At 54.9% G+C, this 18,992-nt stretch overlaps 2 protein-coding genes across 2 annotated transcripts; one reads left to right on the forward strand and one right to left on the reverse strand.

Moving 5' to 3' along the window:
- The first annotated feature begins 301 nt into the window (after nucleotides 1-301).
- RASGRP4 (RAS guanyl releasing protein 4) lies at nucleotides 302-12,688 on the forward strand. The gene is made up of 17 exons (XM_059904057.1): nucleotides 302-324; nucleotides 2,667-2,851; nucleotides 3,268-3,386; nucleotides 3,498-3,559; nucleotides 4,185-4,316; nucleotides 4,422-4,575; nucleotides 5,664-5,837; nucleotides 7,264-7,380; nucleotides 8,222-8,497; nucleotides 10,066-10,146; nucleotides 10,226-10,330; nucleotides 10,420-10,538; nucleotides 10,650-10,794; nucleotides 11,593-11,629; nucleotides 11,732-11,866; nucleotides 11,989-12,101; nucleotides 12,579-12,688. Exons 1-17 carry the CDS (start codon nucleotides 302-304, stop codon nucleotides 12,633-12,635), a joined length of 2,034 nt encoding a protein of 677 aa, XP_059760040.1. The 3' UTR covers nucleotides 12,636-12,688.
- Nucleotides 12,689-14,226: 1,538 nt separating this feature from the next.
- Nucleotides 14,227-17,457, reverse strand: FAM98C (family with sequence similarity 98 member C). Its single transcript, XM_059904294.1, has 8 exons — nucleotides 17,343-17,457; nucleotides 17,088-17,236; nucleotides 16,874-17,008; nucleotides 16,214-16,419; nucleotides 15,901-15,978; nucleotides 15,701-15,817; nucleotides 15,124-15,291; nucleotides 14,227-14,569 (listed from the first exon to the last, which is right to left on the reverse strand). Exons 1-8 carry the CDS (start codon nucleotides 17,405-17,407, stop codon nucleotides 14,429-14,431), a joined length of 1,059 nt encoding a protein of 352 aa, XP_059760277.1. The 5' UTR covers nucleotides 17,408-17,457; the 3' UTR covers nucleotides 14,227-14,428.
- Nucleotides 17,458-18,992: the final 1,535 nt, after the last annotated feature.

Genomic DNA, 18,992 nt, shown 5'->3' on the forward strand with positions numbered 1-18,992 from the left:
CGGGTCTGGAGACCGAAAGATGCGGGAGATAGAGAGAGCCCGCTGGGTGATTGGGGGTGGGGGCCGGCAGCACCGGAAACCTCAGCTTGAAGGGATCCCCATGTGGGGGGAGGAGGGACCTTTGGTCTCTCCCCAGCCTCTTCCTTCCCCCTGGCCTGGGGCTGGGTGGGGAGGGGCAGTTCCTCTTTCCTTCCCAAGCACCGAGGAGGCCCCAGCTCCCTAGGGGCTAAGAAGCTGGAGCATTGGTGAGGGGGGAGGAGTTGAGCCACACTCTTAAAAGACCCCTTCCCCTCAAGGAAGCATGAACAGGAAAGACAGCAAGAGGTGAGGGGACCCTTCTCCAAGAGACCAGGAGCGCCCTAAGCCCCTGGGTCTCGCTTGGGCTGCATGGGAAGTCTGGGGAGCTTCTAACGAGGGGCATAGGGTGTCAGGCTACTCTCGGGGCAGCAGCAGGAGCTGGGGGCGCCAGGTGGAAAGATGCTTCAGGGAGTCCAGAGCCAGCTCAGGCTGGGGCTGTTTGCTTGGGCGTCTGTGTCTTATCCTTGCTCTTCTGGAATCTGAGCTGCTCTGATCCCATTCTCCCCGCGCCCTTCACGCCCCCATCCTAATTCCGTAGGCTGGGTGTCTCTGTCCTCCCTGGGGTCTTCTTGGCTGCCCCCAGAACTGGAAACTCCAGACTCCTGCAGGGCCCTGCCCCAGGGGAGGGGAGTGTGACGCAGGGCAAGGCGGCTCCCCGGCCTCTTAAGCAACTCCTGGCTGCTCCAGACGCTGCAGGGGGCAGAGAGTCCGAAGGTAAGGGCCTAGCAGCTGGCTATGCCAGCAGGTTCTGGAATCGGCTTCCTATCACCTGCCCTCCTGTCCTCACAGGGACCGTGGTGGCTGGGTCCATAGCCTAGGCAGCTTCTTCTGCCTCCCCCAGCATGTCTTTGATAGGCAAAGGGTCCCCTCCCTATAATCTCCAGTAGTTTAATGGTGGAGACCTGGCTGCCTCATTTTCTGGCTGTGTGACCTTAGGTAAGTCACTTACCCTCTCTGTGCCTCAGTTTCTTGTGTCAATAGAATAATCATAGTCCCTCCTCGGAGGGACGCATGAGTCCTCGGTGGTACAGTCTAGACCTGTGGTTCTCAAGCTTGGGCACACATCAGGACCACCTGGAGGGCTTCTAAAACACAGGCTGCTGGGTCTACCTTCAAGGTGTCTGATTCTGTAGGTCTGGGGTGGGGCCTAAGAATTTGTATTTCTCTCAAGTTCCCAGGTGATGCTGTTGGGATTGGTTGGGGACCGTGCTTTGGGAACCCCTAAACTAGATAGATGCTCAACCCTCTGCCCGGTACACATTCAGTGCTCAGTAATGCCAGCTGTTACTCAACAACATTCAATACTGATTACCGAGCCTTTATGATGCACCAGGGACATGGCAGTGCCGTTGTTATGGGGGTCTCCCGATTTCTGGTTTCACCCCCATTCCCCATGCCTTGCTTCTAGTTTGCTCCATCACATTCTCTCTCTGCATCTCATATTTAACTTTCTCACCTCTGGCCACTTAAGAGCCTAAGCAAACTAAATCCCTTATTTAGCACTTTTGAAGAGCAAGGCATTGAATGTTCATAATAAATTCTTGGGGAAGGTCCAAAGACGACTCTCATTTTTCACATGAGGAAACTGAGGTCCAAAGAAATTATGTGATTAACACAAAGTCTCACAGCCAGCATAAATTCCTCCAACCCAGTTTTGTCTGACTCTTGTGGAAGCCAAGGCCTTCTGCCTGGATTCTGCTCCCTCCTTCCTCCACCATCCCTGTGTCTCCATTACCCTCTTTCCCCAACTGGAACAAGAGCCTTGGGGAGGCACAGGGCAGAGTGAGGGTTATTTTTAAACTTTCCTTGAAGCTGCCTCAGCCCCTGGGACCGCGCCCAGCTCTGAAGGGCTCGGTGAGGCTACTTTGCACCTATATCTTCTCTCCAGGCTCCAAATCTAGGGACCCAGGCTTGCAGCTAAGACTCCAGTCCCACCGAAAGGCTGGCTTGGGGGAGGGGTGTGTCACCTTAGTGGCGGTCAAGGTGGGGGAGGAGGGAGAGATGGAATCTCAGGGGTCTGCTTCTCTCATTAGGGCTGGGGGGAGGAGGGGGTGGGTGTTGGAAAGCAAAGGGGAATTCTGAGGAGTGCCCCTGAAGGCAGAACCTGCCATGATTCCCCCTGGGGAGCATAAGAATAATTCTGGGGTCTTCTCCTATGATTCCCTGGGAGGTCAGGAGTAACCCGTCTGCCAACAGGAAGTCTCTCCCATGATGTCTTGGGACCCTACAGTCAAGGGGAACTGGGGGACAATGCCTGGAGGAGAGAGCTCTTATGATTCCTGGAGGGTCCTAAGTAGTCCTGGGGGTCTTCTCCCATGATTCACTGGGGGCGGGGGTTCAGGGTAGTCCTAGGGTTTTCCCCCCTGATTCCCTGAAGAGGACAGGCGTGACCCTTGGAGTTTACCTGTAGGAGAAGGCTCCCATGATCTGGACTACTCCTGGGGTTTTCTCCTATGGAACCACGGTAGGTCAGAACTAATGCTAGGACCTTGCCTTTAGGATGCCTTGGGGCTTTGGCGTCAAGAAGAATTCTGGGGGTCTGCCTCAAGGAAGGGGCTCCCATGATTCCCCAGGGAATGTGTCCACAGGAAGTCCCACCAGGAATGCCCGGGGAAGACAGGGGGACGGGGCCGGCCCCGACAGGCCCGCCGCCACAAGACGTGCCCCAGCCCCCGGGAAATCAGCAAGGTCATGGCTTCCATGGCTCTGGGCATGCTGAATGAGGGCGGCTGCAGCGAAGATGACCTGCTGGAGAAATGCATTCAGTCTTTCGGTGAGTGTCCCCTCCCTGGCCAGCCTCCCCAGTCCTGAGGTTGGGCCAAGCACCCACCTCTCTCTGGGCTCAACTTGAGGGGTATAAAATAGAAGCAGGAGTACGTGGAATGAATCTCAATCACTACAGTAGGAATAAGAGAGACACCTACCTGCGTTTCTTTTTCCTGAGCTGCGGGGGGAGGAGGTCTGATGCTATTTCCATCTTCAGTATGACTTGCCAGGCACGATGCTGGTCCATGCACAGTACAGACAAGGAAACTGGAGTGCAAGGAGGCCAGGTTGTTTGCCCAAGTTCATACATGGAGTCACTGGTAGAGCTGGGGTTTGAACCAGGCTGTCCAACCGGCTCTGGAAGCTGTGCAGTCCATTGCCCAGGGGCCATTCTGACACAGTGTCCCCTTCTCCTGCCTTCAGACTCGGCTGGCAGCCTGCGCCGTGGGGACCACATTCTCAACATGGTACTTGCCATGCACAGCTGGGTGCTGCCTTCTGCCCACTTTGCTGCCCGTCTGCTGACCTTATATCCTCCCGGGGCCATGAGCAGTGGGTGGAGGGCGGAGGGCAGAGATGAGAGAGCCTGGTGGGGACGGGGTGAGAAGGCAGGTCTGAGATGCTGGATAACAGAGCCTTGACCGGAACTTAAGTACCAGGAGGCCACAGGGAGCACACAGGAGCTGAGGAGGCTGCAGATCTGTCACCTGGTCAGGTAAGCCTGGGCCAAGACCTACACTCCCATGACCCAATATCCTCACCCTACTGCCCCCCCCCAAAAAAAAACACTTCCCAGAGACTACCCATCCTGCTCCTGCAAATCCCACTCTGAGAATCCCCTGGCTTGGTCCCTAAAACCTCCCAGTTCTCTTCCTTTGAACCCTCACCTCTTAGAGACCCCTGACCAGATCCTGTGGACCCTCTCCCAGCTGGTACCCCAAGACGTCCAGCTCAGATTCCTAAAACCCCGACCTCCCATATACCCCAGCCTAGTTTCTAAGACCCCCTCACTCTGTTCCCCCAAAATCTCACCCCTAGAGGCCCCCAACCTAGTTCCTGAGACCCATCCCCACTACCCTGCTTCCTAGCCATCCCACTTCCAAGAGATTCCCCAGTCTATCTGCCATAGATCCCTCAGCCTGTGTTAAGAGGCCCCCAGTCCTACCCCCAGAGATCCTCCCAGCCTGGTGTCTCTCTGAACCCTGGCCTTCCAGAGACCCCCTGCACACATTTAGAGACGCCCCCAAGCCCAGCACCTAGAGATCCCTCAGCCCAAGAGACCCCTTTCAGAGACCTGCCTCACCCCCAGCCTCACTCCACCATCTCTAAACCACCCTCAGGTACTGGCTGACCCAACACCCTGAGACAGTGCATCAGGAGCCCCAGTTAGAAGAGGTTATAGGTCGCTTCTGGGCCACTGTGGAACAGGAGGGTAACGCAACCCAGCGGAGCCTGGGAGACTCCGCCAACCTGTGAGTCAGTCCCTTCCCCTTCCCTCCCACCCCCACTCTGCCTTCTCCCTCCACACTCCCACACACTCCACCCCAGCTCCTCCCCCTGCCTCTCTTTGCCCCCAGGCTGAGCCCCGGTGGCCCTGGCCCCCCTCCCCCCATAAGCAGCCCAGGCTTGGGCAAAAAGCGCAAAGTGTCCTTGCTTTTCGACCACCTGGAGACTGAGGAGCTGGCAGAGCACCTCACTTACCTGGAGTTCCGGTCCTTCCAGGCTATCACAGTAAGGACGCCCCCCCCTCCCAGCTGGGGAGGGCTTGGGGTGGGGTGAGGCCTGGCTGGGGCCAGGCAGGACTGAGGAGGACCCAAACTGTCAAACTTGGGTGCTAGAGGGTCCAGGAAAATGAGTTAAGCTGGCTGAGCACAGAGCCCCGGGTTCAAATCCCATCAGCCCCTTCCTACCTGTGTAACTTTGAACTAGTTTCTCAACCTCTCTGGGACTCAGCTTTCTCATGTGCAAAAAGGAGGTCATAATATTTCATTGGCTGGTTGGGGAAATTAATATGTCCATTTAAAAATGCTCGTCACAGTGCCTGGCACATAGTCAGTGCTCAAAATATTTTATTAATTGTTCATTTATTTGAGAAGCATTTAAATTCACTGTGCCTCAGCCCATTACCTGTAAAAGGGGGACTTAGTTCCTGCCTCAAAAGATCAGCGCCTGGTCCAGAGTAAATGCTATATAGTTGAACCATTTGAAATTGCCATATTTTGACATATTTTACCTACCCAAATGGTAATTTCAAATGCTTCAACCTATATATGTGTTTAGCTATTGCCATCTTGCCATCATCGTTTTGAGGGTACTTGGGGATCTGGTTCCTTAATGGGAAAATTTCCTGATTGTACACATACACACACACACAGTGCAGTGGATGTGGGTATGTAATGTTGACTCCTTGAGCAGAACAAATAGAAGTTAGTTTCGTGCCCTCTTCACCACCCTTCCCTTTGCTGACTATATACCAGTCAGGTATACAGTTAAGAGCAATAGACTGGGTTCCCACCCTGACTCGGGCCTGTGTGACCCTGGGCAAATTACTTAGCCTCTCTGTGCCTCAATGACCTCATCTCTAAAATGGGAATAATATAGTATTCACTTCATAGACTTGTTGTGAGGCTATGAGGAAGGGCACAGAATAGTACCCAACTTTCTTTAAACATTTCTCCTCAGATGGGAGAGGGCCATGGTGACCTCAGGGACATGTGATGGCTGAGCTAGGACATCAGAGGTCATGACTGCTTGGGGATGGCGTGTGAGGGGCAGGGCCTGAGCGCGAGGGCCCACCCTGACACCCACCTCACCCCCAGCCCCAGGACCTGCGGGGCTACGTTTTGCAGGGCTCCGTGCGGGGCTGTCCGGCCCTGGAGGGATCCGTAGGTCTCAGCAACAGCGTGTCCCGCTGGGTGCAGGTCATGGTGCTGAGCCGTCCCGGGCCTGCACAGCGCGGGCAGGTGCTGGACAAGTTCATCCACGTGGCACAGGTGAGGTCCGCCCCGCCGCTCTGCCCACTTTCTGAGCACCTGCCCCGCGGGGCTCCCGGACGGTGACGTCACCATCTCGTGGCCCCTCCCGAATGCATCACGCCCCACCCTGGCCGCGTCCCCGCGGCCTCAGTCCTGTCGTTCTAACCCGGGACTGTGACGGCACTTCTTCCCTGGCCTTGATTTCACCACGTCCAACCCGCCCTGGCCCCACTCCTTGGTCCCAGACGTGGCAGTTGACGACGTTCCTCCTGACCCCGTCTCACAAGCCCAATGCCCGAATATTCTATCCGCAGGGCAATGAAAGAGGAGACTCTTTCTTGCCCGCACCTTTGCGTCATCCCTACCCCGGTCCCTAGGCCCCAGCTGTTCCTTTAGGACAGTGACAGCATCCGTCCCCATCACTTCAGGTCTCCCTTGGCCCGCCCTTTCTCTTCACCTTCCCCCCTTTCCTCCTCCCCCTTTTCCCCTCTCCTTTCCCCCTCCCCCTTCTCCCTCCCCCTTCCCCCTCCTTTCCAGCTATGTTCCCTCCCTTCTGGAGAAAAGGGAAGCCTCCTTCCCCCAGCGTGGCCACGCCCCTTTGCGTACTTCCTCGCAGACCACGCCCTGCCTCTGGCGTCTTCCATCTCCTTGCTTCCCCTGTCCGGCCCGACAGACCAGGGTGTTTTGGCATCTACATGGGGTCTCCCCGGTCTGAGCGTCTTCCATTCCTCCCTGGCCCCACCTTCTTCCCCAGCAACCTCCGCTCTTCAAACCTGGGAAAGGGGAGGGCTGACCTCACACCTGTCTCTCATATCTACCTGACCCCTCTGTATCACTCTGGACGATTTCACCTCTGCCCAGCTCCCAACTCCTGCCCAGAACCCAGGCCTGCTGGTCTCCCCTCACCTGGCTGACTCCCAGTGCAGAGACTGCCTAGTTGTCTGACACCCTAACATCTGTCTGAATCCTCCACACCTGGCTGACACAGACCTGTTGAGTCCCCAAACCCGTCCAACACCCCATACTTGCCTGACTCCCCCCACTTTTTTTTTTTTTTTTTTTTTTTGGCCATACCACGTGGCATGCGGGATAACAGTTGTCCCACCAGAGCTCCAGCTCATGTCCCGGCAGTGGAAGTACACGCTGAGTCCTAACCACTGGACTGCCAGGGAAGTCCCTGACTCCCCCCACTTTTATCTGACCTCACATTAGTCTATCATCTGCCGGTCTATCATCTGCCAGACCACACACATCTGTGTGTGATGCCCACATACCAGCTTGTGGCCCACTCCTGCCTGACACATCTCACCTATCTGATGCTTGCAGTGGCCCATCCCCACACATGCCTGACACCCCAACTCAATGGGGATGCTGTCATTTGAACCCCCAATTTGCCTGTCCTCCATGTGGTACCCACCACTTCTGCATCACCCTCCCTTCCTAGAGGCTCCTCCAGCTGCAGAATTTCAACACGCTGATGGCAGTCACTGGGGGCCTGTGTCATAGCGCCATCTCCAGACTCAAGGACTCCTACACCCACCTGAGCCCTGACAGCACCAAGGTGAAGTCCCACTGCCCTCCCCAAAGTTCCAGTGGTCAATTATCCTGAACCCACACACTTTTCCCCAGCCCCCTCCATCCCTTCCCAGGGGCCCTGGAGCCACCCAGAGGCCTTCTGCTCCTCCAAATCCGACAGACCCCCAGGCTTTGTCCTCTGTCATTCTTCCTCCCTCCTCATCCATGGTGCTGACCTCTCTCTACTGTGTGTCTGGTCCTGAGCAGGACTGGAGGGAGACAGATAAGAGATGCTAGCAGAGAACTGGCAGTCCAGGTGGGGAGTGAAATGATGCCCCCAGGGATGCCAACATTTGGGCCACCCATGGGAGGAGCATGGGTTGGGGGTGTCCTGAAAGTGTCTAAGGAGAGTGAATCATTCATGAGTCTGGTGTGTGGCTGAGGTCAGGATGTGGCAGGATATTGGGCTGGAGATGCCGGGGCAGGGGCGGGGGGAGATCCTGTTGAGCCTTTTGCAAGCTCAACTAAGGTGTCTGGGCTTTATCTAGAGGGCAGTGAGGAGCTAGGAAGCGTTTGGGAATGCTGAGAGCACCCATGATCAGATCTGGGTTTTTGAAAAATCACTCTAGCCTGGGGAATGGGAGATAGTGGGGCCTTTCTGAGATGGGGGCCCAAGTGGAAGAGCAGTCTGGGGAGATGCTGAAGCCAATGTGGGACATGGAGGGGCTTGGGGAGAGGTCCAAAATGCCATTGGGCCCCTGGGGGGGTCCAGAGCCACACAGGACGCTGCTAGGTACTCCGCTTCAAGGAGCTAGGGGAACAGAACTGGCCTCCCCGATACCATGCCGCTCCCCCACCCCAAAAAAAAACATGCCCCTCCCACACAGGCCCTGCTGGAGCTGACTAAGCTCCTTGCTGCCCACAACAACTACGCCTGTTACCGCCGCACCTGGGCTGGCTGCACCGGCTTCCGGCTGCCTGTACTGGGTGTGCATCTCAAGGATCTGGTGTCCCTGCATGAGGCCCAGCCTGACAGGTTGCCTGACGGCCGCCTGCACCTACCCAAGCTCAACAGCCTCTACCTGCGGCTGCAGGAGCTGGCAACCCTCCAGAGGCAACACCCCCCCTGCAACGCCAATGAGGACCTACTGCATCTGCTCACGGTGAGCTGCCCTGAGCTGCCCAGGCTGAGCTCCCAGAGGCTGCACCTGCGGGGTACTGAGATTTAGGGTCTTGGGTGGGTGAGGGTCAGGATAGAACAGTAGAATAGCGCTGGAATGCATGGGCTTTGAAGCCAGAGCTTCTAGGGTGTTTTTGTTTTTGTTTTTTTCTGTGTGGTCTTGGGCAAGTCACTTAACCCCTCAGCCTCAGTTTCCTTAACTACAAAATGGGAATACGAATAGCACCTACTTCAGAGAGTGGTGGAAAAGAATCAGTAATATAATTCATATAATTCACATTAAGTACTTAAAATAGTATCTGGAACACAGTGAGCTCTATACAAGTAATGCACTTTTCCCCCAGTTCCCCCAGCAACTCAAGTATCCATTGATCTGAGCTCCAGAATTGCTTTGGGCTTTTGCACTCCTGAACTCCACGGTTCTGAGCTTCTCATGCCATTAGTCCAAAATTCCAAGTTTAATCATATCCAGGAATCTAAGCAAAAAGCTAATAACAGTTATTGACCACTTATTATGTGCCAGGCACCATATTAAACAGTCCCCAGAGAGCACTTCATTCCATCCTCACAACCCTACGAGGAGGGGGTCCTTATTGTGTCCATTCTACAGACTGAGAAACTGAGACCCACAGAGGTGAGGTCACTTGCCCCCTGTCCCACAGCAGGCCAGCTTCAGAACATGTATTAACTATCACACTATGTCCTAAGACTGCAAGTGTGCGATTCTGGCTATATTTTATTTTACATAGATGGATAGATAGGTAGATAGATGATAGATAGCTAGATAGATAATAGAGATAGAGAGGTAGAGATATATATATTTCATTCTAAAGAGCTATAAATTGAGAGAGACTGGGATTCTGAGGACCAGGTAGTCTAAGACTGAAAAGCTGACTTTCAGATCCTAGGACAGGACCACCTGCAAATTGAAAATGTGGGGCTCCTTGTTTGAAATTATTAAGAATTTCAAGATGGTGACAGCAGGGCATTAAATGAAGTGGAGGCCCCTCTAAGTGTGGGGCCTGCCTGTGAAGCTGGTCCTGCCTCAGGATGACTGGTGCCTAAGCTGCTCTGCTATGCTGACTCTAAGAGGCCATCAGCCCAAATATTTATTGAGCATCTGCTGTGAGCCATGCACTATTTTAGACAGTTAGGCTCACAGCAGTGTGCAACATCAGAAAAAAATTGCTGTCTTGTGGGGCTGACTTCCTAGTGGGGGAGATAGCCAGTGAAAAAAGTAAATAAGTAAATCATATGGTCTTTTAGATAATAAGTGCGATAGAGAAAATTAAAGCAGAAACAGGCATGGAAAGTGACAGGGGTTTGCAATTTTAAATAGGATCAAAAGAGCCTCAATGACAAGATGGTGTTTCTGGTCTAGGGGACCGGCGGTGTGCAGAGCGAAGGGAGGCTCAGTGGGAGAGGGGACCATGGGGGTCCCAGGGAAGAGGGGCTTTGGAAAGAGGAGGAGATTGGGGGTCCAGGCAGGCATGGGCTGTAGGTAGGAGGATAGAGACAAGGAGGGTCCGTAACGCCCTGCCCATCCTCCAGCTTTCCCTGGATCTCTTCCACACGGAGGACGAGATCTATGAGCTTTCTTACGCCCGGGAGCCCCGCTGTCCCAAGAGTCTGGTGAGACCCCAGCCCTGACCTCTGACCTCCAGCCCAAGCCTCTGCAATGACTAACTGTGACCCTCTGTCCCTGCCCCAGCCACCCTCCCCCTTCAAGGTGCCCCTGGTGGTGGAGTGGGCCCCTGGCGTGACGCCCAAGCCCGACAGGGTCACGCTGGGTCGGCATGTGGAGCAGCTGGTGGAGGTGAGGAGGAGCCCTGGGCGGGAGGAGGGATCTAAGACCGTGGGGCCCCTGACTCGGCCTTACTCTCCCCTTCCCATGCTCCTCCGAAGTCTGTGTTCAAGAACTACGACCCTGAAGGCCGAGGCACCATCTCTCAGGAGGACTTTGAGCGACTCTCAGGCAACTTCCCCTTCGCCTGCCGCGGGCTTCACCCACCCCCCCGCCAGGGGTAGGTGCTCCCGACTCCTGGGTTCCCTTAAGACGAGGACCTGGGGTATCCAGGACTCCTGGGTCTGGGAGAAAGGGGCCAGTCCTGCTGAAGCGCAGTCTCTCCCCCCAGGAGTGGCTCCTTCAGCCGAGAGGAGCTGACAGGGTACCTGCTCCAGGCCAGCGCCATCTGCTCCAAGCTGGGCCTGGCCTTCCTGCACACCTTCCAGGAGGTCACCTTCCGCAAGCCCACCTTCTGTGGCAGCTGCAGTGGCTTCGTGAGCACTCCGCCCGCTGTCACCCTGAGGGACCCCTGGAGCGCCCTAACTCCTCACAGCCTGGGCTGGAAAAGCCAGCCCTGCCCTGGAGCGCTCACATTCCCCAAGCCCCGGATAATCCCCAAATTCCAGAAAATCCTCTAGCCTCAAATAATCCCCATATTTCACAGCAACCCTAAACAATGGATATTCCCTACATCTTGGATAATTCTGAAGTCTAGATAATGCTCGATTCCCAGACAATCCCCATCCTGGATAACTGCCAAACCCTGGAGAATCTACAAACACGAGTAGATTATCTCCAAGCAGAATCAATCTCCAAGTCTCTAGACCCCAGATAATTCAAACCCTGGATAATTTCCAAATTCAGGGTATCCTCAAACTCTGTATAATGGACAAATCTCTCAATCTCAAACCAAGAGCAATTCACAAACCTTGGATTACTTTCCAAATTTACTTTTTCATTCATAAATATATACTGGGCCCCTGCTGTGTGCGCCAGGCACAGTTATAGGCTCTGGGTGGGTGGGAGCACAGGAGGAAACAGAACAGACACAATCCCTGCCCATAGAATTTATGCTTTATTAATTCCAAATTTTGTCCAATTCTCCTATCACAGATGACTTTCCAAACCTGAGATAACCTCCTAATTCCTTTAGTCTCCCAGATCCCACATAAGCCTCTAGCCTTGAAAACTTCCAAAACCTGAATTGTTTCCTCCAGACAGACCCCAGCCCCACCCCAATCACAGCCCTCCTTCCCCTAGCCTAGGTAACCTATTCTGCTTTCTCTTCCCAGCTTTGGGGTGTCACCAAGCAAGGCTACCGCTGTCGGGGTGAGCGGGGCATGGGTAGGGGGAGGGAATCCAGGACCCGCGGGCTGGAAGAATAGAGGACACAGACTGGGCCTCTGGCACTAACCTCTGAATTTCCCCCAGACTGTGGGCTGTGTTGCCACAAACACTGCAGAGACCAAGTGAAGGAGGAGTGTAAGAAGAGGCCAGGGGCCAAGGGCGACGTGAGCCCCCCAGAAGCCCCTGTCCCACCCACACCAGTTCCCCATGCCGGCTGTGGTAAGACCCAGGGTGTAGCAGTCCTGGGAAGGGGGCCTGGTGGATGGATGGAGATTAACTCCAAGGTCATGAGGTCTTTCCTACCATACCCACATCCCTCCCATCCACACGCCCACGAACAGGCTCTGAGGACAATCTCTCCTACACGCTATCCCTGGAACGTGAGACCGGGTGGCACGTTTGCCATGCTTGGACCCAGACAGAGCCCTCACATCCCTCCTGGGAACCAGAGACGGTGAGGAGGAGCTGCCCATACCCACAACTGGATACAGGGAGACCAGCCTATTTGCCTGGGGGAACCCAGACAGATTTGGGGAAGCATAGGAAAGTTAAAATATGCAAAAGTCCTCAATTGCTTGGGTAGGAGGGCATAGATAGTGGTTAATTTTTAATGTTAATAGAAAAATAGAAATTACAGTATGTTGTAGGGAGGGGAAGGGGTAACCACTAGTAGAAAAGAAAAGGGAGTTTAGGAAGCAAAAAAGAAAGACAACTATAAGATGGCTAGAATAAGGCCAACTATATCAGACACTAATAGAGGAATAAATGCCACGATTCAAAAGTGGGGACTCTCAGATTGAGCTAAAAGAAAATCCAGAGGGGACATTCATCCATCCACTTTAACAAGTCTGGGTGAGGCTCTCCCCCTGCAGTGAACCATCCCCTGGACATCGTGCACTCCCCACGTCACCCAGTGTCTTCCTCCTTCCAGGTCCCTCTGCCAGCGACGGCCCCATCACCCACCCAGTCCTCCAAGCTGAGTTCCTAGACGTTGCCTTGGTCTGCTCTCTCCCCACTCCCTCCACCAGAGTCAGTCTCGAGTCCTGTTATTCGGCCTCCAGGCCTCCAGCAGAACCCCCAAAGGCATCGCCTCCTTCCCATCCACACTGCCTTCGTTGAAGCATCCGTCGTCTCTTACTCCGAAAGAAAGTTACTTTCTTCTTTTGCATCAGAGTGGCTATAAATCGTACTCCCTTTTCTTGCATTTAATATCTGTGCAGCTCTGTGTTGGATGCATTTAGACCTAGGTATCATCTCGCCACCTCCTTAAATCTCCATTTTACAGATGAGGAAACAGGCTCAGTGAAGTTAAACTGCTCACCCAAGGTGGCAGAACTCCTAAGTGCTGGAGACAGGACTCACACCCAGGTTTGCCTGCCTCTAAAATGGAAGCTACTGACCAATATGCTACACTGATGTCAGCATGGGTCAGGAGGGGGACGGTACAGGGTGGGTAAAGTTCCAAACTCTGGAGTTCCAGAGATGGGACAGAAGGCCAGAGAAAGGGTGGAACAGGGAGGGAGCCTTTGAACACCTGAGTCCAATCACATCCCTCCTCTGCTCAGAGCCCTCCCATGGCTTCATCTCACTCAGGGGAAAAGCCAGAGTTCTCACTGTGGCCCACCCAGCATGATCTGCCCCCATCACCTCTCCGACCTCCCCTCCCACCACTCACCCCCTCACTCATCCTGCTTCAGCTACACTGGCCTCCGATGGTCCCTGATCATGCCCCAAAATACTCCTACCTCAGGACCTTTGCACTGGCCACTCCCTCTGCCAGGAAGGGAAGGCTCTTCCCCAGAGGTCCACATGGCTCCCTCTTTGGGACTTAGCTCAAGTACCACCTTCTCAGTGAGGCCTCCCCTGATCATGCATAAAGGTGCAATCCCGCCATGGTCCCAATCCTGCCTTCCTGCTTTATTTCTCTCCAAAGCCCTTTCCCCATCTGACAAACTAAACTTTCTTGTCTGCCCTTCCTCACCAGAAAGGTCAGCTCCGGGAGACCAGGGGTTATTATTATCTGTATCCCCAATGCCTAGCACAGGGCTGGCACATGGTGGGTACCTGACAGATGTTTGCCCAATGCCTGCATGTCTCCTCCCCCATGCCCATTGGGAGGGAAGGATGTTGCTGAAGAGAAAAGTGCTTTAAGGGTCAGAGCAGCAGGGGCCTGTTCAGACCCAGGGGACAGAGACCCCCTACCTTTCCTCAAACCTGAGCACCCCTGACCTGGCCCCCACAGAGATAGGTCCTAGGGCTGTCATAAATTAAGTTTAGGACTTCCCTGGTGGCGCAGTGGTTAAGAATCCTCCTGCCAATGCAGGGGACATGGGTTCGATCCCTGATCTGGGAAGATCCCACATGCCGCGGGAGCAACTAAGCCCACGCGCCACAACTACTGAGCCTGCACTCTAGAGCCCACGAGCCACAACTACTGGGCCCGAGTGCCACAACTACTGAAGCGTGTGCACCTAGAGCCCATGCTCTGCAATAAGAGAAGCCACCGCAGTGAGAAGGCCACGCGCAGCAACAAAGACCTAACACAGCCAAAAATAAATAAATAAATTTTTAAAAATAAATAAATTAATTAAATTTATTTTCCAGAGAACATGGTCCTTGGTGTTTAATGGTAGATGGGGGGGGGAGGACATTTGGGACCTCAGGAACAGGGGATATGGGGCTGGGGTGCCAGGTGCCAAGAGAAACCCTCACAGTGACTCCTCAGAGATTATCAACGTCAGCATCTCATGAAGGACCCCTCCCCCAACCACCAGTCCCCCTTTACTTCTTCTTCTTGCGGCCCCAGCACTGGCGGCCTGCCTTCTGCCCGCCTCTGTCCTCTCTTCTGCTCTGCCAGCTGGGCATGGGAGCCTCCAGCTCATTTGGGCGGCCCCCCCGGTCTGGAACGCTGCCCATAAGCACCTGAGAGGTGATTAGACTTGAGTTGCAGAGAAGAAAATATCTTGGACAAGGGGGCTAGAGAGCCAAGAGAACAGCATGAGGTTGAAAAAGGAAGGGCAGATGTTGGGACTTCCTTGGTGGCCCAGTAGTTAACACTCCTTACTCCCAATGCAGGCTAAATACGTAATCATTTGAACAGAGGGTAGTTTTGCTTTAAAAATGGTTAAAACCCAGTACAACAGACAGGGTGAGTGGTGGGAGAGGATTCTAAGCCAAAGCAGGAGAGGTGGGCAGGGGCTCAGTAAATAGGTGGACTTTGTTCTGAAGGCACTGGGGAGCCATAGAAGGGTTTTGAGCTAGGGAGGGACATGGTCAGATGTTTGAGTTAGAAACATCCTTCTAACTGCCATGTGGAGGGGGCAGATTAGAGGTCGTGAGTCCAGAGGCCAGGAACCCAAGGAGAAGGCGAGAGCAGGAGCCCAGGCAGAAGAGGACAAGGTTTGTACAAGCAAAGGCTAAAAGGCCAGTTTGAAGGCCAAGGATGCTGGGGCCCTTCCCCATCCCCAGGTGTTCACCTTGTGGATAGCACAGCAGGTCCCTCGGCGGGCAGTCTTGCTGGTGGCTGGGACAAGGCGTGACAGGTCAGCTCGAGCAGCCAGGACGTGTGCAATGGAGACATCCGATTCTGGGGTCAGAGACTCTCGAATTGGGATCAGCACTGCCTTCATGGCCTCTCCTTGGGCCTAGTGGGTAGGGGTAGACATGGAGAACGTGCCCACGAGACCTCCCCAGATGGGATCTGTAATCTTGAAAGCATCTCTTCCCGACTCAGGGCCTCACTTCCCACATCTTTTTTCTTTTTTAATATTTCATTACGTTTTTTGTTTGCTTTATCGAAGTATAGTTGATTTACAATGTTGTGCGCTTCCCACATCTTTTAATAAGGAGTATTGCTCTAAATACACTCCCAGCTCAGACCAGGGAATTCTAGAATGCCCTGGGGGCCCTGAGATTCCAGACCCCAAAACCTCACAAGATTCTACAATGTCCTGGGCCTTCGAACCAGCAAGAGGGTCATATCCCTGGCCCTCATTTCTCCTCCCTGCAGCTGCAGCCCTCACAACTGCTCCTGCGTAGGTCTTCTGCCCACACCTCTGCCCGATCACTCCAGTGGAAAGCAGATGTTGTGAGGTCCAGGCGCTTGAGGAGGAGGCAGCGGCGGCAGCAGTACTGATCTCGCAGGCTTTGGGACAGAGACTCCAATGCTTTCTGGGGATAAAGGTCTCAGTCATGCCAGGGGTCCCCCTCACTCCCATCTCTGTTCACAGACATACAGCCATACACAGCCTTACCCATCTGGGTGCATCCAGCGGGTAGCTGAGGAGGGGCTGCAGGGACCCTGCGGGCAGGGAAGGCAGCAGCTCCGCGATCTGATGAGAGAAGAAGGAGGCTGGGGTTGACTGGGCAGACATCGGATAGACTCCTCCGTGGACCCCAGTTCCCCACGACCCTGAGGACCCGGCCATAGAACCAAGAATGGCAGTCACAGTTCTAGGAAACATCCGTGGCTGTGCACTCCTCCCAGAGCCACTTTTGAAGAGGGGGCTGTCCCCCCTACGAGGAGGGTGAGGTGAGCCGGGTGCGGAGGGGTCTCCAGCTCTCTACCTTGGCATGCAAGTCTCGAAGCAGCCGGCTGGCTGGGGTCCCCGGCATGGGTCTAGGCAGCCCCAGGGCTTGGAGAGTAAGGACCATTTCCTGGACCAGGCCAGATCCCTCCTCTGCCCCCTCCACACCGGACTGCTCAGGGCTGGGATCCAGACGGGATTGCAGGCGGAGGAGGCGAGCAGCCTGGACCTCTGAGCAGAGAAAGCCTAAAAGTAGGGAAAAGGAGCAGTGCAATCAAGGAGGGCTGCCACCCCACCTACTAGGGTCAAAAAGTTCAAGCGGCTTCAAAACCTCCCGCCTCCTAGTTCCGCCCACCTAGAACCCTGCTTCTACCTCCAGAATAAGCCCCACTCACTTCGAGACCCAGCTCCCTCTGCAGATTTCAAACCCTGCCCACTTCGGAACCTCCTGTCCCGCTCCGTCTAACCCAACCCACGTGAGCTTCAAGACCCACCATCAAAATACTAACCCCGCCCATCGCAGAGCCCTTAGCCTAGCCCAGTGTTCGGACCCCACCCACCTCCGTCCGGTCTTCTTGCTCGTCTCAAAATTCTGGCCACGCCCCCTCGGGATCCCTGGCTCCACCTCAACGCGCAGAGCCCGCCCCCCTCGAGGCTGTAGCCTCGCCCCCTTCCGCATCCCGGCCAGCCCCCGGCTCACGCAGCAGGCGCAGGCGCGCGCCGGACTCCCGCAGCGAGGCGGCGCAGTCCCCGCCGCAGAGCTCGCGGTCAGGGCAGTGCAACTCCCGCAACAGGCCGGCCAACTGTCGCAGGAATTCTTCCTCGGGAACAGGACCTGCCGGAGGCAGGAGATGTCAGGGCGTGGCGGCGCCACCCATGGCTCCAACACTCCCAGCCTCCCGCTACATGCGTACCGTCGCCGGCGCTCAGCGCCTCCGTGCCCTCCTCTCGCTGCCGCTCCAGGGCACCCAGAGTCGCCAGCTCCGCCGCCAGCCGCGCGCACAGAGCCCTGAAGTCTGGGCACGAGTTGCCCAGCGACGCCGCCCCCGGAAAACCCTCATACCTGCGGCGCGGCCGAGGCAGCGGGAGGGGGTGGGGGAGGTTAGTAGGAATTTCTGAGGGCAAACCTGCCCCTTCCTGCACCCCCAGCCACACCCCGCTCCCCTTACCCCAGCGCCAGCAGGTCCCGGGCCACCGCGGCCCACTCCCGCTCCTCCGCCTCCGCCCCCTCCATGAAAGTGTAGCCCCTTCGCCTGGCGCGCGCTCCCCCTGCCGGTCGGTGGGAAGCTCCGCCCCAGGAGTGGCGTGCGCACCCAGCCCCCGTAACTGACCAATCAGCCTCTTCATGCTAAGGGCCTTCGTCATTTCAATTGGTGCAGAAGGAGGCAGAACCCGCCCCCGGGCTCGCCTCCCTAGCCGAGCACTAGAGCGCCGCCCTTCGAGTAAGCAGTCAGGACACTGGAAAACCCCCTGGCTATGTAAATCCAAAGCGGGCGTTCTGGATCCCGGCTGTCGCGACAGACCAGCGGTGTCGCTACTGCTGCGACATAGAAGCAACTTCGGCTTCCTTTTCCTCAGCCTCCCTCAAACGCCCTCTGCTTTTAAAGCAACTTTGACCAAGTGTTGCTCTCCCAACTTCTCTCCAAGTCCAGAAACTCTTTCCCTCGTTTCCTACTTAGAGTTGGAATTCTGTCAGGGACCCAGGAATCCCAGCTACACACACACACACACACACACACACACACACACACCCGAGTTAGTCCGTTGGACCTTCACCCCTCTGCCCCCCTGAGCCTTGGAGAGAGGGAGCAGGTGCAATATACCATGGTGATTAAGATATTGCACCCTAGGAGTGCAATCTGGTCTGCAGGCAAAGGTTAGGATCTGACTCCACCATTCACCACCATTGTGTTCCTGCCAAATTTCTTCACATCTGTGTAATGAGGGTAATAACGCCTACATTTTACAGTTGTTTGTGAGGATTAGAGTCCTGTATGTAAGTGCTTAGCAGACATCTACGGGGTACTCAATTAAAAATGACTAACATATATTGAGCATTTCGTGTGTGCTACTGGGCTAAGTATCTTATCTCTATTTTATGGAAGAGAAAACTGTGATGCAGAGAGGGTGAATCACATGAGAGTGAATGCATGGTGGTGCCAGGACTCCAAATTCAGATCTGATTCCAAAGTCCGTGCTTTTAACCACTTAACCTATTACTATTGTTATTACTGCTCTTGTTTTTGTAGCTGTTGTTAAAATTATTGTTCTAGGTTTACTCTCTTCCCGACTCTATCCTGGTCTCCTGTAGTTTCTATAGTTCTACTGGGAGTGGGAGTGAACTGGGAGTAGAGCCTCAGGGAAGAAAAGGGCCAGAACCTGTTCCTCCAGGGCAGAGCCTACCCTTAATCTGGTTCCTCCATAGTCCTGCGTACCCCAAGGCTGGGTACTCAGGGGGCATTTGTTGACCTTAATAAAATACTAAAAATTGATCAGGCCAAAGCCTTGGAGTCATAACGTTGACTCTACTCTTTATAGTGTACTCCATATCTAAATTGGTGAACTTGACCATCAAAACAGATCCAGTATCTTGCCCACTTCTCCCCACCTCCACTGCTCTCACCCTCGTCCTGTGCACCACTGTCTCCCCTGGACCATCCCAGCAGCCTCCACCCTGTCTCCATGCCCCGTCGTCCCCGTATCTGTACCCCCCAGGCAGCCAATGGGAACCTATGAATACCTGAGTCAGGTTACATCCCTCCCATGCTTGGAGCCTTCCTGTAGCTCCACCTCACTCCGGGTGAGCAGAAAAGTCCATG

This window comes from Balaenoptera ricei, chromosome 19 (assembly GCF_028023285.1).
Source record: "Balaenoptera ricei isolate mBalRic1 chromosome 19, mBalRic1.hap2, whole genome shotgun sequence".
NCBI lineage: Eukaryota > Metazoa > Chordata > Mammalia > Artiodactyla > Balaenopteridae > Balaenoptera > Balaenoptera ricei.

Bases quoted from the DNA above. Each gene is read 5' to 3' on its own strand.
- RASGRP4 (XM_059904057.1), top strand. From the start codon at position 302: ATGAACAGGAAAGACAGCAAGAG. The intron at 4,576-5,663 runs GTAAGGACGCCC...CCTCACCCCCAG, and splicing joins GGTCCTTCCAGGCTATCACA to CCCCAGGACCTGCGGGGCTA. The intron at 12,102-12,578 runs GTGAGGAGGAGC...TCCTCCTTCCAG, and splicing joins CCTCCTGGGAACCAGAGACG to GTCCCTCTGCCAGCGACGGC.
- FAM98C (XM_059904294.1), bottom strand. From the start codon at position 17,407: ATGGAGGGGGCGGAGGCGGAGGAGCGGGAGTGGGCCGCGGTGGCCCGG. The intron at 17,009-17,087 runs GTACGCATGTAG...TGCCTCCGGCAG, and splicing joins GGCGCTGAGCGCCGGCGACG to GTCCTGTTCCCGAGGAAGAA. The intron at 16,420-16,873 runs GTGAGCCGGGGG...CCCTACTTTTAG, and splicing joins CGCGCGCCTGCGCCTGCTGC to GCTTTCTCTGCTCAGAGGTC.